General features: G+C 46.3%; 2 protein-coding genes across 3 annotated transcripts in view; both read right to left on the bottom strand.

The window, feature by feature from the left end:
• The window catches only part of LOC144734403 (cysteinyl leukotriene receptor 1-like), a 32,176-nt gene extending 27,541 nt beyond the window's left edge, over positions 1–4,635 (bottom strand). The window contains exon 1 of one of the 2 annotated variants that reach the window (XM_078616573.1): positions 4,525–4,635. The gene's annotated coding sequence lies outside the window, so the exon portion shown is untranslated. The remainder of the gene's footprint in view (positions 1–4,524) is intronic. The other variant, XM_078616571.1, reaches the window with a different exon arrangement.
• A 3,569-nt stretch (positions 4,636–8,204) lies between these two features.
• LOC144734401 (cysteinyl leukotriene receptor 1-like) lies at positions 8,205–18,351 on the bottom strand. Its single transcript, XM_078616560.1, has 3 exons — positions 18,250–18,351; positions 16,549–17,510; positions 8,205–8,717 (listed from the first exon to the last, which is right to left on the bottom strand). The coding sequence occupies exons 2-3, from the start codon at positions 17,472–17,474 to the stop codon at positions 8,552–8,554; spliced, it is 1,092 nt and encodes a 363-aa protein (XP_078472686.1). The 5' UTR covers positions 17,475–17,510; positions 18,250–18,351; the 3' UTR covers positions 8,205–8,551.
• Positions 18,352–19,749: the final 1,398 nt, after the last annotated feature.

Below are 19,749 nucleotides of genomic sequence, written 5' to 3'. Positions count from 1 at the left end.
AAACTTCATATTATCATCAGTATACTAAATATACTCTCCAGTAAGCTGAGCTACTAACAGTAAGTAATACATTACAATTCTATGTCGCAAAAAATATAATATGCTTCCAGCTAAACTTTTTTCCTTCACATCAAACAGGTCTACCCCGTACTATATGCTGCCGTAGACAAACCCAACATTAAATTATATACTGTATTACTATACACCACCCTATACCTTATACATTGTTATATTACACTATGTATTATTCTACCCACCCTAATGTATATCACACTGCTATATATTCACTATACAATTACGATACTATATATTACTTTGTACATTGTATTAAGCATTGTATTCTCCACAGGGAATGGATTCTTTGCTCTGCTACTCTCCCATTCTCATACTTCGTTGCTGCCTCTTAGTATCTTTCACACGACGGTCAATGGTACAGTGTATAATAACAAATAGTATAACATTTATATGCTTAGTAATACAGTATATAATTTAATGTTGGGTTTGTCTATGGCAGCATATAGTACGGGGTAGACCTGTTTGATGTAAAGGAAAAAAGTTTAGCTGGAAGCATATTATATTTTTTGCGACATAGAATTGTAATGTATTACTTACTGTTAGTAGCTCAGCTTATTGGAGAGTATATTTAGTATACTGATGATACTATGAAGTTTATACTTTAGTTTTTTACGTGGTTGTTTGGTTGCTGCAGCTGCATACTATTCACATTCCTTCCCTTTGTTGGTGCTGCCCCTGCCCCCTCCCTTTTGATGCTGCTAATCCTGCATAATGCATGGGCATAATATGACTTTGAAAACCCCCCGCCCACCTCCCACGCATTTCACAATTAGCACTATTCGCATTCCTGCATTTCCCATAAATATGCTAAATTCCTCTTCAAATGCAAATTATTTTGTCAAGGCTCTCTTCCTCCTCCCTCACAGCTTAAATAGACACTCCAAGCCTAAGACGTGTCATTTAGACTCTGTCTTATCGACAGACATGTTCTTCACCTGAGGACGGCTGCTTGCGTTGTGGCCGAAACGTCGTGAGAATTATTTTATTATGTTTTATTTTTATTATTTTATTACTTCCCTACTACGTGACTTTACCGAAAGAACCAAGAAGACTTTCTCCACTTGTTGAAACCGTTTGTTAACTCAAACGAAGCTCCTGAGTTTGAACTCGATGATGTAAATAATAGACAACAGAAACAATAAGCAGCTTTATTGATTGATGAATATAATAGCCACGAACGATTCACTTCCTCTCCTTTCGCTAGTCGGCGTTGAAACCATGCTGATGTAATTGAACGTTCTCTGGATACTGATGATAGATTGTCTCTGTGCTGAAAAGGCAAGGATCCGAGAGTAATCATTTCATTGCGAAGAGGCTGATATTTTCGATAGCTTTGTCGTTTTATCAAATTCTAAGTTGCCAACATCGTGAAACCTTAGTACAGCAGGAACAGCATCATAATTAGTATTTTCAGCTTCTCTATCAGAAGATTCTTCTATCTCATCTTCCCCGTTACTGTCAACAAGTTCATCATCATGTTGAACCTGTTCAACGACGACGCCCTGGTCTTCAGTGTTTTCGGAGTCTTCCTCAGCATAGACAGTAACATCTGTCTGAACCATGTTTTTCTCCGAGTCCTCAATGTCTTCAACCTTCTCGTTTACATGCTCTGAAATAGGTGGTTGATAGCCGCCATCTTCTGATTCTGAAGAGTTGGAGTTTGCAGCTTCAGCTTCTTTCTTCTTGGCTTTCTTTTAAAATCTAGCCAGTAATGTACTTGACTTTTTTGATGCCATTTCAGCTTTATTTCTTTTACGACATTGAGCTCCACTTCGTTTTCTTTTTGACATGGTTGACAAAAACTATAAATATATTATTATATCACGGAGTACACTGAAGTGGAAAAAATATGTGTAGGCCTAGACAATAACATAGTGGTACTGGCATAGTGCTACTACAATAACTAATAATTATAATAATTAGGCTATACATGCAGATTAAAAGTACATAATGTATACGCTTAAAGGCAGATTATGCTGCAGATATTAAAACATATCGATATAATAAATTGTATTCTATATAAAAAAAATGTTTTTAATAAATTTATCAACAAATATCATAAAACATACCTCTTGTTGTTCAAGTAGGTCGCCGCTTTGGACGCCACCGCCTATAAGCTTATACTGTCGGTCGTACACGGCCATGTAACGGCATAGACTTACCCGCCGAGGTTGACGCTCGTCCGGTGGCTTGTAGTCGTGGCGCGGTGGTCTAGCTAACACAGTAACACTCTCACTTAGTGTCCGCCAGCGAGCATGGCTCGGCTCTTAGGTCAGTTCAAATATAAGGTACGAGCGACGTACACGTATAAGTGAGCCTTGTAGTAAATGCTGCTAAATGAAGGCCACGCTATGTTGACGTGCGTGGGCTGCTCCGGCTGCTGCAGCCGCCTGGAGCGTGGTGGTGTCACTAATAAGAACTAAAAATAGGCCGTCGTAGTTTCCGCCACCAAAAAACAGGCCAGTGACTAAGGCTGAAAGACTGCGCCTGACTGTTGTTTGGGACGTTTTTCCATGTAAGTTCTTAATAGGCGCGCGTAACCAAAATGTAATTACTTGACATGTAGGCTGTGTGTGGCAGGATATATAAACTTTTAGGTTGAGGTGTAGATTTGTGCAGTAGTTTCAGGCTGCCGCGCCCGCCGCAATAAGTTATAATGTCACGTTGTAAGCCTAATTTTGGCGCCCCTTTACCTTGGCGCCCGGGGACACATGTACCCCCCTGCCCCCCCCCTAGCTACGCCTCTGCAAGGGTCTCGTAGAGACATTTCTCTTTCTGCTTCTCACCTCGCACTGCCCCGCCGTAGAATTCTCTCCCATCGTCTTTTTCCTCCCGAGTTCATTTATTTATTGCATTATTTTCCCCACTCAATTATGTTCTACGGATACACCCTTGAGATGATCGTCAGATTTTTTTTCTTCAAGCGGGTGTCAATCGACACATATACAGGAAACACAAGCAATGACACGTGTGCAATCAAACTCTATATTGCTTATTACAGCTCATACATTGAACATCGGACACATTAGCATCGTTTCGCTGTGGTCACGCCATATATACGGGAGTGACAACCACCTCTTGAACGTACGGCGTTGAATTTAACCGAGCCAAAGCAGGATGGTGGGATTTTGTCGTCGTATAGAGACGTCATTATTGGCAAACTTACCGATCGGATCTGGAAATGCTCGTCCTCTGCTTGGGCGCAGATAACCGGAGTTCCACGGCACTCTAATTATAATAAACCTACGCAGCTGCTGACTCGGCGCTGAAGCCCTCGGATCGTGCGCTACTGTGTGTTTTAGAAGTTCCTCAATCGGCGCAAACACCGTTTTATCTAACTTTGGCGAACGAGGAACTCTTACCAAAAAAAATGCAAATACATTTTTGTCCAAATTGTTGTTGGGCGTGGGGCGGGGGGAAGATCTGTCGCGTGCAAATCCGAACAGATTGGCGAGCGTCGGAGTCCCTTTTTAATGCCAGCCTGGGTCTGTGTGCGCGTGCACGCGCGTGGTCACCATGCGCGTGCACGTGGTCGCCAGGCGCGCCGCGGGGACTTTGCCGATTGCGCGTTTTGTTTCGGAGAGCGGAAGGACGAACACCACGACGCCGCCTCGAATTAACAACAAAATTGGGCGTCGCTTATTATTTTTTTGTACGACGCATCACTCGGAACGGCAAATTCAACGGCCGTTTTTTTGCGCTTCTGCAGCCGTCTGGAACGCTCTTATTTCACATATTAGGAATCCACTGGAGCAATGCACTTTTAAATCATCTCTAATTGCCAAACTCAATTTTTTAAAAACTGCTTCTTGTGTTTAGTTTGTCCAACCCCCCGCACTGCCGATTAGCAAGCTTGGTGACGTACGATGCGAAATAGGTTCTGCATACATACGTGGACAGTTGTAGCAGTTGGACACATGCGTAATATGCCAACTTTTACCCACGATAGTCTGTATACGCAGGTTTTTGCTGTGATGTGGTTCCCGCACTGCACTCTGAACCTGGCACACGCCGAGTTCAATTCCCGGCCACGGCACAGATCAATGGTGAGTGAATTCTGCGTAAATCATGGTTCGCTCACCCACCCAACCCACCCCCACTTCACCAACCCGGACTAACCAGTGTGGTGAAGTATGGTCAAACAGCTCGCGCGACCTTCACGATTGATTACGCCCTGTATAATATTATTACGCGGGTCTTGTAAGGGACCGGAATCGTTGATAGCCCCCCATTGGAAATAATCAGGAGGCTGGAGGCTGTTTCAAGAACGTCGACTGTCGGACGTGAAATATCTCGTCGTGTTGAGGAAAAGGAAGCGATTGCGAGGTGCGATTGCAGCAGTGGCTCCAAACGAGTAACGGCCTAAAACTCTCCAAAGTGATGCCTCGTCCACCACGAGAAGCGAATAAAATCCCATCCCCCCCCACCGCGTGGTGCAAGCGCGCTTACCTCGTGAGAAGGAAGCACTGCGGATCGGTCGGCTTGCGTCTTTGCGATGTGCCGCGTGTGTGTGCGCGCGCATGCATCGAAGCAGTACAACGACACTGCTTGATTTATGGCGCAAGCGGCGAGGAGGAAGCACGTGGTAGAACGTCTTTAATAAATAAATAAACATCGCCAAGTGGGCCCCTGCAACGCTTGCAAAAAAAATGCAGCATTAATGCGCGGATGGTAAGTCAAAGGTGCAGCCCTGCAATTGCTCGCACAGAGGCCGTCCATAAATGACGTCACGCGATTTTTGACGATTTTTGACCCCCCCACCCATTCGTCACACGGCGTCACAAAAAGTCAGACCCCCCCTCAAATATGACGTCACAAAGCTCTGCGCCCCCCCAAAAAAAAAACACATGCTTCAAATCGCTTTAAACAATTGTCATTGTAGTGCGTATTTAATGTGGCGCTGCACTCTGATGTTGTAGGAGAAAACATGTATTAAAAAGTACATTTAATTAAGTAGAACGTGTTGTCTATCCCCAACCAACCAACAACCAACCTAATCCTAAATAAACAAGAAAAAATGGACACCTGGGCAAACTATATACAAGCTCTTTGGCGCCGCGAGAACACCTGCAGAAAAAGACCAACAGAAGTCGAAAGACGCTCTACACATTTTAATATCAGAAGTAGAACATGCAATCAAAACAGCTAAGCCAGGCAAAGCGTGCGGGCCCGACACAATCCATGTAGAATTACTCAAACTATTAGACAGCAACAACATACGACAACTCACTAATTGGTACAAGTCTTCCTGAAGGTGATCCAACAGCGCATACGCTCCACATGCGAAAATGCATTAAAGAACACACAGTTTTACTTCTGCAAAGGATTAGGCACAAGAGAAGCAATCTTCTGTCTACAGATACTACTACAGCGATGCTACGAACATCAGAAAGAAGTGTACATCTGCTTCAAAGATTTCGAGAAAGCCTTTGACTCAGTAGACCACGACTGACTAGCAGCTCTATTAAAACAACTGGGACTAGATAAAAACGACATCAACTTCATCATTGCTCTTTATTGGAAGCAAACAGCCCAACTCCGATATGACAACGAATTGACAGACCCAACACCAATACAAAAAGGTGTACGACAAGGCTGCCCACTGTCACCGAGTCTTTTCAACATCTACTCGGAGCAGATTTTTGATCGAACACTAGCAGATAAAACATTGGTATTAAAGTCAATGGACAATACATCAACAACATCAGGTATGCCGACGACACTGCACTGCTGGCCGATTCGGAACAAGACCTACAACAAATCTTGGACGAGGTTGCCGCAGAGAGTCAAATATGGGGCTTACGAATTAACAAAAAGAAAACAAAGGTTATGAAGGTCAGCCGAACTACAAGTGAAATAACAATCAAGCTGGGCAGCGAAAAATTGGAACAAGTACACCGATTTAAATACCTTGGTGTAATCATTGACGATCAGTTGAACCATGAAGTCGAAATCAAGAGCAGAATTGAACAAGCAAGGCAAACATTTATTAAATGGAAAACACTCCTTGCAGACCGCAACTTGAGTACATCACTGAAACTGCGCACACTGAAATGCTACATCTGGTCAATTTTGCTGTACGGAGTAGAGACGTGGACACTGACAACAACAGTAACAAAAAGGCTCGAAGCTTTCGAAATGTGGCTGTATCTAAGAATGCTGAAAATCCCATGGACAGCCAAAACCACCAATACACAAGTTGTGCAAGATATGGGCACTGACAGGCAACTGCTGAAGACCATCATTAGCAGGAAGTGTTACTACCTAGGCCACATTGCCCGAAACGACCACAAATACCAGCTATTAAAGCAAATCCTGAAAGGAAAAATCGAAGGGAAAAAACGACCAGGACGGCCAAAAACGACATGGCTCAGTAACATCAAAACATGGCTACAATTAACAACAGCACAAACTCTACACGCCGCGCTAGACCGGGACCAATATCATCGTGAAGTCGCACACGCCGTTAGGCAGCACTAAAGAAGAAGTGTTTATATTTATTTAAAGTTGCGCATTTTGATGTGACGTCACATTTCTCACCACCCCCCCCCCCCGTCACACATCGTCACAAATGTCTGACCCCCCCCCCCCCCTGGGTGCTGGGTGCGTTACGTCATTTATGGACGGCCCCTCACGCCACTGGCTGGCGGAAGGCGCTCCACGAGAAGGAGCTTCAGAACCCCCCCACCCAAGAGGGAATATTTTCGCCGATTCCCCACACTCCACTTGAACACACGCCTGGTGTACCCATTGTATGCTTCTGGGTGAACAGTAGGCAGACGGGGGGGTGGGGGTGGGTTGGAGATCACCTTCACAACCACCGCGCTGGAAGAACGAATCGAACCGACGCCGGTAATTGCTGGATTGCAGGCACATTGTGATCACCTTTTGCACTACGGCAGCATCCCCGAGTTCATACGATGGAGGTTTAAAAATATTGCTCATTTTTGTATTGTATTATTGGGCTTTCTGGACCGCAACGTCCATTATTATTTATATTGCTACTCAAAGGGTGCGTTTGGTTGTGGTCGTGCGAGACTGCCCCCACCCCCTAGCCCCCCTCGACACCACCCACCCCGACTACGACTGCTGCTCCTCCGCCACTCCCACAACACCCACCCCAACTTTATTTGTTATTTTATTTGAACCTATCTACGTGACTTTACCGAAAGACCCAAAGAATACCCATCCCAATCCTAATCAGAAAACAATGGGGGGGGCCTAAATGATAAGGGACGTGGTCTAAATATGAGGGGGCGGGGCTTAAGCGATAAGAAGGCGGGGCCTGAAGAGGAAAGGCGCAGAGCGGAAAAGGGAAGAGACGGAGCCTAACCACAAAGGCCCAGGGACCTTAAAGGGGAAGGAGGAAGAGCAGAAAATCAAATATGTGCAGGAGGCAGCAGCAGCATTATCTTTAGTGTCGCAGATGCGGCCACAAGTCAAGTAGATTGAAATGAGTGCGCGTGGAGCTTGCGTTGATGACTACGTGTAGATGTGCAGAGCAACGCATTTCAATGTGAGCATGGGGCGGGGGGGGGAAATGTTGCTTGCACGTGGTGACGTGTGCATGCCTTAAACATCTATCGTGTTTTTAAATCGAAGCCCTTGTCACGCCTTTGTTGGCCGTAGGGGGTTTCTTGATCTCGCGTCACCACGCTGGCGGGTGCAGACCGGTTCGGATGTCGCCAACCACTGATTGTTATTGTCGTGGCCGAGAATCGGAAGGCGGATCGCAGGCTTCTCATTTCGCGTGCTGATTTCATAGATTTTTGCTATAGAAGGTTGCGACGTGAACGTTTGCTAAATTGCATTAAATTCGTAGATGATGCTTGCGTGATAGAGTGGAATGGCGCAATGGTTGGTGAGGTGCATTGTGAAACTAGCGACCCGAATTCAATTCGCGGCCACGGCTAAGATCAGTGAGTGATATCAAAACTGGTCCTGGGCACAACCCCATTCACCAGTTCCTGCTCCCACGTTGATGCTCACCGCTGTCACCAACCTGCACTGACCAGCGTGGTGAAGTATGGTTAAACGACCTGCACGGCATGGGGGAGGCAATCATCCAGAAAATTGACAAAAAAGGCTGTACACATGCAAGTGTACAACAGTAAACCTTCGTACAGCAATACAAAACAGCGACCCATATTTATTGAGTTCAATATTAAAAACAGTCAAGGATTCAGCATTAAGACGGCAATCGTTGCGTATATGCTCGTATGTGCTAGGTTCGCCAAGGAGATGCAGCGATGAAACCTGCTCCTGTGCATGTGTTATGTGGATAGGATGCCGAGATTATTACATAGCAGGATGGCTTGGGGAGCGCCTTCATCCAGCAGTGGATTGATCAAGGCTGCACGGTACAACAATCGACGCACGCCTGATATCGATGCGGTAAAACGCAATCATTCGTATCTATCGTTTCCCCAGCCAGCGTTGGGTATCCAGTCGCTGAACCCTGGCCGCGTGCGGAGTCTCACTCAGACGTCTGTCGCTCGTCGGTCTCCTCTTGCGGCTCCTCCTTCTGTTGAGGATCGCCCTCGAGTGGCTGCATGTGAAGCTTGGCGCCATCCCTGGCCGTGCTTCTGGCGAGGGGATCTTTGGAGCGGACGGAGCTGGTGGCGGAGCTGATTCGCGCGCGCCTGGTTGGTTCAGAGGGGGGTGGGGGACATTTTTCCACGCATGAGCATGCGAGGGACACTCCATCCATCTGTTCATCCATCGGCCAACACAAGCAAGAGAGGGCACGGCGAGGTCATCATCAACATCATCGTAGAATATAGAAGTTAAGTCCTGCGCACGTGAGCATTGAGGCAGCGCGCATCACTCATTTTACGGTCCTATGCCAGCGGTGGGAATTCTACATTGATAGGGTGGTGGTGGGGCGGGGGGCGAGTCGATCGAGGGGTCAATCATTGTTGACTTCCCTGTTTCAGAGGAAACAAGAAGATGCTCGGTGTAGTCGGCACTCTGCTTTGTTCATCATTTCTTTTTTTTAAATCCTTTATATTAAGTTCACTTGCTTGCTTGCTTGCGTGCTTGCGTGCTTGCTTGCTTACGACCGTGCAAATCTTTCGGTCGTTTTTTAACCCACTTCCCGTGATCCAATCGAGCTGACATTTTGCACACAGACTCGTTGTGCGTGACAATTAATTTTCGTGAAAAAATGTTTCCAAAATTTTACACTGTTTAGGGAATTTTTTAAAAATATTTAATTACCAATTGCTTAATGGTGGCAGACAATCATCTGACCCATAGGTGGCAGCCATCTCAAGCCAGAGGACGAGAGGACTCTAGCCGCCCGTTTCAAAGACCAATGTGGGCTGGGTTGTGGCCCATTGAACACGCATATAAAGGATTTTTTAAAGCTTTCCTTTATGTACCCCCCCTCTCGCTCACTCTTGCTCACTCTCTCTCGTTCTCCCTCTCGCTCTCTTTTTTTTATGAATTACGACAAGTGCTGCATCTGCACGCAGCCCTTCTCGCAGTCCAACGGCCTCTGACGGGTAGCTCATATCTGCATGCAGAGCTCTCCGTCATCTGCCACCGAGCACACGGCCTCCTCCAGCGCCCACAACGCGGTACTTGGATGTATCGACCCCGGTGTGATGATGGGCCGAGTCGACTCCCAAGCAGGATTTCAACTCGCGGCATTCCGATTGTGAGCCACTGAGCCGCCTGGCCGGGCAATAATATATATTTTTTTTCAAAGATACATTGGCCTCGTATTAACGTGGGCGGATACATCTTGATCCCACGTTTCGGGGCAGAACTCCAAAAAAGTGACATTGCACTCTCGAAGCTCGAGCAGAGAACAACGTGCAAAGCAAGCGTTGGCTTTTTGCTAAACAAATGAGTTGGCGATGCTGCGTTGGCAGTGACGTAGAAACACGATACACAAATAACTTCAACACATTCGTCAACAACACTGCCTTCGTTGGAACGCAATACACGAAGGGGCTAAGTTTGACCGATTATCCATCTTATTCCCCCCCCCCTCTCTGTAGAGTTGTTATTTGGCTTGCTGCTATAGCTGCTGCGTCTCTACGCTGCACGCTAACATCAGAATATTTATTTATCCGATGAACTATCCAAGCAGCCCCCAGTTGAGTCGCTACACAGTGACCACTGCGGTGTCCTGTAGCTACACAGTGACTACTGCAGTGTCCTGTAGCTACACGGTGACTACCGCAGCGTTGGATTGTGAATTCCAGAATTGCCCTTCAGAATACAAGTGGGTTTTTTGTTTAGTGGCGGTTTAAAATATGTATTTCGTCACGTTTTGTTGACCTGACAAACCTTACTTATTGGCTATGTGGTGGCGGGTTTAACGACACATATATTTACACAAGCTAACCCCCAAATAAACTCGTTAATTTTTTTTTTTAAACAACGGTTTTATTAACAACTTTGTTTAGCTCACGGTCGAGAAGTACGTCAATTGCGCCTGAGACACGCGGCGCCTGCTTTTTGTGCAAGACGATTCCACAGTTTAGGGACCGCGGCGTTTTTGGCCTACACAATATATATATATATATAAATAATAAGGATTCATACTCTTTGGTTCTTTTGGTAAAATCACATAGGTGAAAAAAATAGAAATAAATAAATCACGATGTTTCGATTGCAACGCGAGCAATCATCAGGTGTGACAACCTAAAATCGGTACTAGCCGGAGGGTTGAAATTTTCTGTCACCCCCAAACATATCCCAGTGGATGATATAATTTTCCAGGTTTATGTAGCCCAAAAAGGATTGGGACACATCCCGACAGATGTTGCTAAAGCTGAAATTTCTACCATCCTTAAAAATGCTAATAAACCCGTTAGTAATATCACCAAAGACGAACGCTTGGAACTGGCAAAATTGAAAAAGAGGGATGACATAGTCATCCTCTCAGCCGACAAGGGCAATGCCACTGTCATCATCGATAAAACCACATACAACAACAAAATCCAGGACCTTCTTATTGATTGTAGCTACTCCAAAATCAACAAAGATCCCACTAACAGCCTGACGACAAAAAACAACAATATAATTACTAGTTCGACCTCTCTAATTGAACCAGCTAAACGGCTCTCCCTAAAACCTTCTGCTGCCAGACCACCAAGATTATATGGTCGTCCTAAGATCCATAAAGAAGGCACACCACTTCGGCCCATCATTTCCACTATCAACTCACCTACCTACAAGCTAGCCCGTTTTCTGTATGACACCTTGCTTCCATTCACTGGCAAGACTACCTCAGCAGTACTTAATTCAGCTCACCTTGTCTCTCTAATCAAGGGCATCTCATTGTCCCCAGATAATCTTCTAGTCAGCTTTGATGTGGTTTCTCTGTTCACTAAATTTCCAGTGCCTGACACCTTAGCAATAATTGAAGATTTAGTCCAACATGGACTGAATCCTGATGTTCCTACTCATGTTAGGCACTGCCTTACCAACACTTACTTCACCTGGAATGGTACTTTCTACAAACAAAATAAAGGTACACCCATAGGTTCCCCCTTATCTCCAGTGATAGCGAATGTTTTCATGAGGAAATTTGAAACTGATGCCATCCAGACATTCACCCAACGTCCTTCCTTGTGGAAGATATATGTAGATGACACTTTCGTCATTTGGCCACATGGCCTAACAGCATTGAACCAATTCCTCAACCACATCAATTCCGAACACCCATCCATCAAATTCACCATGGAAGTGAAGGATCGTAAGCTACCATTCCTGGATGTTTTGTTTGAGAAGAAGCTTGATGGCTCCTTGGGACATCCTTTCTACAGGAAGCCACCCACACAGATTCCTATCTTAAACCTGTATCCCACCACCATCCGGCACAGAAGATATTCCCTCATTACAACCCTGCACCATAGGGCCCACTGCATTTATGACCAACACCACCTAACCAGTGAACTGGAATACGTACACCAGGCCCTCAAGATGAATGGATACTCCGACCGTATTATCCGCAATGCTGTCTCTCCAACCATGGAGAAACAACCCCCTGAGACTCCGATCAAAACCATCACGTTACCATACATAGCAGGCGTTACCAAAAAGATTGCCAAAATCTTAAACAAACACAAGATCCAGGCCCGATTCAGTACAGTACACAAAATCCGTGATCTAATCCCATCTGTAAAGGATGTCATTCCTGACTTGAAATTCCCTGGAGTCTACAAACTAAGTTGTATCTGTGGTGATTGTTACATTGGGGAAACGAAACATCATTTCTCTGACCGAATCCGCGAGCACAAGTCAGATCTGAAACACGGCAGAACTAATTCCTCAGTCGTTGCTGATCATTGCTATGACGCTGTGGGCTCCCATGATATTGTTCTGCAAGCCGTCTGGCTACCATCAAAGATTTGTTCATGAAGCCATCCAGATATATAAAAATAGACGTAACTTCAACCGAGAGGACGGATATAAATTGAGCAATCATTGGAAAGATGTTATTAACCAAGTAAAATTTAACGTTTCATAGTTGTTCCATCTTAATTACCAGGTACTGGTCTATTTTACCGAGTTAATTGCATCCTCAGCACTATGAGACCTCCTTTACCAGTGGCAAATATAGTAATAGGTTTTAACCCTTTCAACTGGTACAAAAACTGACACCTTTATACAAGGCATCATGTTTGCAAAAACCACAACACAAGCAGTCAAAAAGCAAACAAAATGAAACAACTCTGATAATGATATGTGTCTTGCCTCACGGCAGATGGGGAGCGTACGTTCACAGGAAGTTCCTGTTTTTTGATGCTAATGTTGGTCACGTGACCAGGAAGTGACGATGTTAGATTTCCACTGTACCACGCGGGCGTCAGCCATTACACAGATAAGTTAAGATGGCGGCACGCATCGCATCTCAGTGAGACCACAGCCGCACTTGTCCATTGTGGGAGCTTAAGAAGCATTATCTGTAAGTTGTTTATATTCCTATAATATTGGAAATGCTGTTGTAATGTTGGAATGACCGTTATAGCAATGTAAATGCCTTTATGGTGCCGTTAAGCAGAGGTGTGGACTCGAGTCATGTGACTTGGACTCGAGTCAGACTCGAGTCATGAATTTGATGACTTGCGACTCGACTTGGACTTGCATAACAATGACTTTGTCCCACCTATGAGATGTGGACTCGAGTCATGTGACTTGGACTCGAGTCAGACTCGAGTCATGAATTTGATGACTTGCGACTCGACTTGGACTTGCATAACAATGACTTTGTCCCACCTCTGCCGTTAAATTGTTGTAGTAAATACGAGGCCTAGTTAGTAACGAAGCCTGTGACTTTCCTTATTGTGGATGTTACTTGTGATTTAGTAGGTCGAGTCAGACTTGTGCCTATGTTGCGATCCTGAGAGTGATGACGAAGTATCTCATCCACAGTTTAGTGTTAAGTGTAATGCTGTACATTTGGGGTGCAGTGGGATGAATACACTATGTGCCTGTATGCAACGCACCAGCTTGTGCCTTTGTCTAGTTGTTCAGGGGTAATGTGGGGGCCTGGTCCTTCCAGGATCTATTGTTATCTGAGATAATGTTTTGATGCTGTGGTGTTCATTGTGTGGGTGTTTCCGAATTATACCAGATGCTGTATCTGTGTTTTCTCACCAGTTTTACCTGTTACAATCAATAAATGACGATCGGAGTTGGACGGTCATCCTGGCTCCGAGGGTTTATTGAACACATGGTTATCTACTCGACTAGTGGTGCAACGCAGCGCACGGCGAGGCCGAGATAATATGCACTGTCCTTGAATTTGATTGGTCCACACCCGAGACAGCTTTTCTTAGAGCCTAGTCTCCATTGGTGTTTGAGTTGTACGCCTTTTGGCGTCATCTGGTCCAACACCAATGGAGACTAGGCTCTAAGAAAAGCTGTTCTAGGTGTGGACCAATCAACTTCAAGGACAGTGCATATCATTATCATTATCAGAGTAGATTCTTTTTGTTTGCTTTTTGACTGCTTGTGTTGTGGTTTTTGCAAACATGATGCCTTGTATAAAGGTGTCAGTTTTTGTACCAGTTGAAAGGGTTAAAACCTATTACTTCATCCTCAGCGTTTAGCAGTGCGGCAATTTTGCTTTGGACGCCATCATCTATCTTGGCAGTAATCATGTTGCTGATTTGCTCTCAGCATCCATGCAGTGCTCGCACTCCTCTCCCCATCCACACCCACCCTCCCCCTCTGACTTATTTAACTGCCCGAATCCTGGCATCTCTCCCACTTCAGTAAAAATGTCCTTGCTGTCGTTGTCACACCTGATGATGATTGCTTGTGTTGCAATCGAAACGTCGTGATATATTTATTTCTTATTTTTCACCTACGTGACTTTACCGAAAGAACCAAAAAGTATGGATCCTTGCAGTCACGAAAACTTCAAATCTAGAATAAATAATAGGGCGTACATGCAAAATGTAAATTGCTTTAAAGTAGCGAATTAATTGATTAAATTATGCCGATTTTGATACAGGCATGCATTGTCACCGGATCTGAGTACGTGTGCAAAATGTGGAGTTGATTGGACAACGGGAAGTGGACGAAATTTTTATTACAAGATTTGACCCAGATGAACAGAGGAATCAAGTTAAGTAAAACCGTCGAAAAACCTCGACAGTTTTGTGAACCTTTCTTTAAATGTTTCCTTTTCTTTTCCCCACACTCTTGTAAAAAGCTCCTTTTTGCGGCAATTCTCTCACGCAGAGTGAACTACTCTGCGATACTTAGAATGGATGTTTAGTCTCGTGGTGTAATGCCGATGGCACAATTCAAATACATTGGGGGTGGGGGGAGAAGTAAACAAAAAAACAAACCAAGAGACAATTCTGTTATGCACTCAAACGGGGTAATGTAATACATTAAACTGGTTGACAAACTCTGCACGATTGCTGCTGCTATGTCAACATTTCCCAGAAGGAAGCGTAATGCTGAGTTAAATATTTGCCAATCGCCTAGGCCCGAGTGCAATTTGCCCTTCCGGGAATAATAAAAGAAGGGAATTGCAGAGAACGAGAGGGACAGGACATTCATTATAAGAGCATGGGTGCTGAGTCGCACGCAATCGGACCAATTCACACGCTCACACGAAGACCACGTCCTGCTAAGAACTAAACTAAGCTAAATTTATTTAAAAACAGGTAAGGCCCACTGAGCTACATAGCTATTTTGCAGAGGCGACCTGGTCACAATTGAAAGCTCTAGGAAGTTGGCCTACCTTGTGGCAATGTATAGCAGCCAAATACTCTTAAACGCATGTTTCTAAAATGTGAAGGGGGAAAACCGAAGGACCCAGAAAAAAATCCACGCGACCAAGAGACACCGTATATAGGCGTCAGGGTCGAGATCGAACTCAGCGACTTCCTGCGCACTAGGCGAGGCAGTTGACATTTCTCCACCGTGGTGCCACCACCACCGACACACAACTTCCATCCCTTTCACCCAAGATGACACGCACACAACCTACCACTATGAACCTGGCACCCCGAGTTCGATTCACTGCCACGGCCAACATCAGTGGCGAGCGAAATCAGAACAGGTCCTGGGACTCCCTCCCTAGGTCTACCTAGCCTTACATGAGTACCCGGTGCAATGTTTAAATATGAGCACTGGAAAGACAAAGGTGGTTAGCAGATTTGTCTTGCCACACCACCTTCTCAATAGGTGCTCGAAATGTGTTTTTTTGCAGGGTTCCGCTACATGATAGGTGACGAACCGTTGGGTTAACTTTCCTCAGAGGTGGTTATAGAGAGGGGGGCCGTCCCACGTTTTTTATTGTTCAAACATAAATAATAATAAAATATTCACGTGTCTTCTATGGCAGGGGTCCCCAACCCCCAGGCCACGGACCGGTACCGGTCCGTGGCCTGTTAGGAACCGGGACGCACAGCAGGAGGTGAGAGCGTTGATTCCGCGCGTGGCCCGCCCCCATTATTTTATTATTTACCACTTCCGTCCGCGCCTCTTTCCCGCACTGCGCACTCGTCTCAGTCACAGTTTTGGTAAGCCCACAAGCTGTAACCCCTAGTAGCCAAAATGAGCAAAAAACAAACGTTGCTGGAGAGCTTCTTTGAAAAGAGAAAAAGACCCAATGATGACCCCCCCTCCCCCCCGGTCCGTGAAAAAATTGTCTTCAACAAAACCGGTCCCTGGTGCCAAAAAGGTTGGGGAGCGCTGTTCTATGGTATATAATAATAAAGCACCAGGTAGGGGGGGGGGCACCAATTGTCCCAAAATGACCCCTATTCCACCACTTTTAAGGCCACGTCTACAGCAGCATTCAAGGCCCCGTCCATTTTTGGCCCACTCCCATCAACTGAAACTGGATACTCAGTTCCTAAAGCAGCTCTCGGTACGTGGGGTGAAACGTCAGGGCATTATGCCGAAGGAAAAAAAAAACCTGAAAACACATTGGAGAGAGCTGTGCAGCGCCACCTCGAAAAACTTAGCAAGCCCAATTCTCGTCCATACCTCCGCACGGCGCTCATGAACCGGTCGCGGAATTTCTCGCCGACAAAGAAGTAGATGAGAGGGTCGAGGCAGCTGTTGAAGGCGGCGAAGCAGACGGTGGCCACCACCGACTTCTGCAGGTAGAGCTTCGTGTCGCAGCTGCTGTGGCGGCTGACCAGGTGGTGCAGCAGCAGCGTGCGCTGCACGTGGTACGGGATGAAACAGACCACGAACACCGTGAGCACCAGCACGATCATGCGCACCGCGCGCTTCCGCACGTTCGAGTCCCTGCGCTGGCCTTCCGGGATCTTCATCAGCGTCCGGGCGATGGCCGCGTAGCAGACGACGATGATCACGAACGGGATGAGGACTCCGACCACCAGGGCGAGGTAGTTCATGGCAAAAATCTTGTTCAGGCTGCCGCCCGAGCTCTCGAAGCACAGGGTCCTCCCGCTCGACGTGACGTGCTGACCGCTGAGAAGGAATGGGGAGGTGACCAGGGTCACGAAGACCCAGATGGACACGCAGGCGATGACCGCATGCCTCGCCGTGACGGCCTTGAGCGAGCGCACGGGGTGAACCACGGCCAGGTAGCGCGTCACGCTGAGGCCGGTGAGGAAGAAGATGCTGCTGTACAGGTTGGCGTAGAAGGCGAACGAGCTGATGCGGCACATCGCGTCCCCGAACGGCCAGTCGCCGTCGCGCACGTAGTAGACGACGCGCAGCGGCAGCGTCAGCACGAAGAACATGTCAGCGAGGGCCAGGTTGATGAGGTAGATGGTGCTGGCACTCTTGGTCCGCGTGAGGCACAGGAAGACGTAGAGCGCGATGGCGTTGCCCATCATCCCGATGATGCAGACGATGCCGTAGACCGCCGAGTAGATGGGGTACTTGTAGGAGTCGTCCGGGCAGGGATCGGTACCATTGCGAGCTGCGCTGGAGTTCATCGTCGCGATGCCTGCGCTTCTCTACCAGTTACACAGCTGAACAAACAATGCGGTGATGGATTATCAATGTGCTTATGGTCGCATTAGCAACTTTAGCAAATGTTTCGGTTTATATCACTCATTCCAACTCATGTGTTGAGGACTGAGTCTAATAGACTGTTACAACTCATCTGCACTGTGTTCAACCACCATGCTGCAGGCCACATCATCTCTCTGCTTCTTACATCGCACTGCTCCAACTATTTTCCCAATTTATTTTTTTATTTAACTTTTTGCTTAAACTATGTTCGACGGATAATCACATTAGAGGTAACTTGATGTTGCATATGCACGTTTGATAATTGAACATGTTCACTACTCGTACACTGCACAGTTTAATGTTGTCAATAATTCAGGACATATCAAATACGGTATTCAATTTTGCCGATAATTGAGGATTTCTTACATAAAGTTTTAAAACATAGTCGTAGATCTAACATATATAAGCGAACATAGCGGCAAATATGCCATGAAGGGCTGCATATTATACTGGTCTTGTACATTGTAACGCGTAAAAACAGGAACAATGACAGCCTGTCATGAGGAAGAATCAGGAGGCTGCTTTAAGGATGCACCGAGGAGGCTGTCGGCTGTGAAATAGCTTGGCGCGTCGAGGAAAAGGAAGCGATTGCGAGGTGCGATTGCATCGGAGACTCTGACAAGTCACTGCTTAATAGTCTTGAAGTGATTCTCTTGAAAAGCCATAAAATCATTCACCTGTGCTGCAAGCGCTTACCTTGTGAGAAGGCAGCACTCTGGGTCGGTCGGCTTGCGTCTTCAGTGTGCATCGACTTGAGTGTCGAAACGGTAAATATATGTTGAGTGATTTATGGTGCAACCGGCGAAGAGGAAACGCATCTGTTTAAAGGAATGCCTGCCAAGTTGGCTCCTGCATGGAAATCGGCGCAGTGCGTGGATGTAAGTCAAAGATTGGGCCATGCAATTCCTCGCTCACGCCATTGCTGGTGGAATGGCCTTCACGAGGATGTCTAGAGCAGTATATTTCTTGAACTTTGTTTGGCCCACGGACCACCCAGCCCCCTGTCATAGTGTTGGGTCCATCAGCATCTGACGGAACCTCTTGTCAACCCCTCGTGAAGTAGTCCAGCCCACCTGAGCTGCCAGCGTACAGCCACTGCTCAGGGCAGCCCGACCGACATGAAGAACCACCAGACTCTTAGGAATAAAAATGTAGCAAAACGAAACGCAACTAAACAATCATACTCATAGCCTCCGTACTCGGCGGTACTGTAGACGTCGAACGCCCAAGGATTTTGTCTTCCAGAAATAATTTGTGCCTTGGGGACTCCCAATCTCCGTCATCGGCAGGGCTGTAGATGTCGTACGTCCAACACAGGTTGCAGAAATTTGGAGGCCTGGGAGGTTCATCAACAGTGAACTCCTCCTCCTGGAAGGCGCAAGATGGAGGCGGGACACGACCACCACCCAGACACGGAAAACCTGGCCATGCACTTACTGGATCAAACACTCTGCCTGTATGACTGAAACCCGTTCATACACTTCCTGTGTCACAATCTACCTGAATACTCAGCCCTAGGACTCTCTCTCTGCTTGAAGGACTCTGAAACGATCTATAAATATATTTTCTTCTGCCTGACAACTGAAATATGAAATAGGATCACACAAAATTATCCAGTAATGTACATTTACCATTAACATCCTCAGAAATCATGTATCTAAGACCTGTTGAAATTTGAAAAACACCCTAAAATAGTTAACCAAATTACCTGAAATATCACTCGTGCAAAGTAACTCTCTGCCCTGAAGTTGCATGTAATGAAATGCATTCAATGGCTATGGCCCCAAATCATGGCTCACGTGCACACCTGCATTACTCAATGAAGATGTTTTAAGCCTGCTCCTGGGTCCTTGTTTTTGTGTCCAAAATATCTGGAAACTTTATTCCACCTAAGCATAAAGACGACTTGGACGCACTTGTTCTTGAGATGTTGTCTTTATTAGGGAGCATGTGCTCACACTCGGACAGGCGGAGACCCCACTTCAGCAGCCCCGAGTCTCCCGCCTCTTCCCCTTATATACGGTGCATAGCCACGCCCCTGTCCCGTGGCCACAGCCCTATTCTCGAACCTTCTCGCTGGCCCTAGACCACTCGTTCTACTACTGTCCTCTTAATTCACCTGGCCATGCCCCTATTCTCGATAATTCTGGTGGCCACCGGTCCATTCGCACTGAAAGCTGACTCCCCTGTCATTAC

Source organism: Lampetra planeri, chromosome 51 (assembly GCF_965212315.1).
Source record: "Lampetra planeri chromosome 51, kcLamPlan1.2.h2, whole genome shotgun sequence".
Classification (NCBI taxonomy): domain Eukaryota; kingdom Metazoa; phylum Chordata; class Hyperoartia; order Petromyzontiformes; family Petromyzontidae; genus Lampetra; species Lampetra planeri.
The sequence above is the reverse complement of the archived record's forward strand: the minus strand, read 5'-3'. Positions and strand labels throughout refer to the sequence as shown.

Excerpts from the sequence above, each read along its gene's own strand:
- LOC144734401 (XM_078616560.1), bottom strand. The coding sequence starts at position 17,474 with ATGAACTCCAGCGCAGCTCGCAATGGTACCGATCCCTGCCCGGACGAC. Across the intron at positions 8,718-16,548 it reads TTCATGAGCGCCGTGCGGAG|GCGCGCGCGAATCAGCTCCG; the intron begins GTATGGACGAGA and ends TGAACCAACCAG.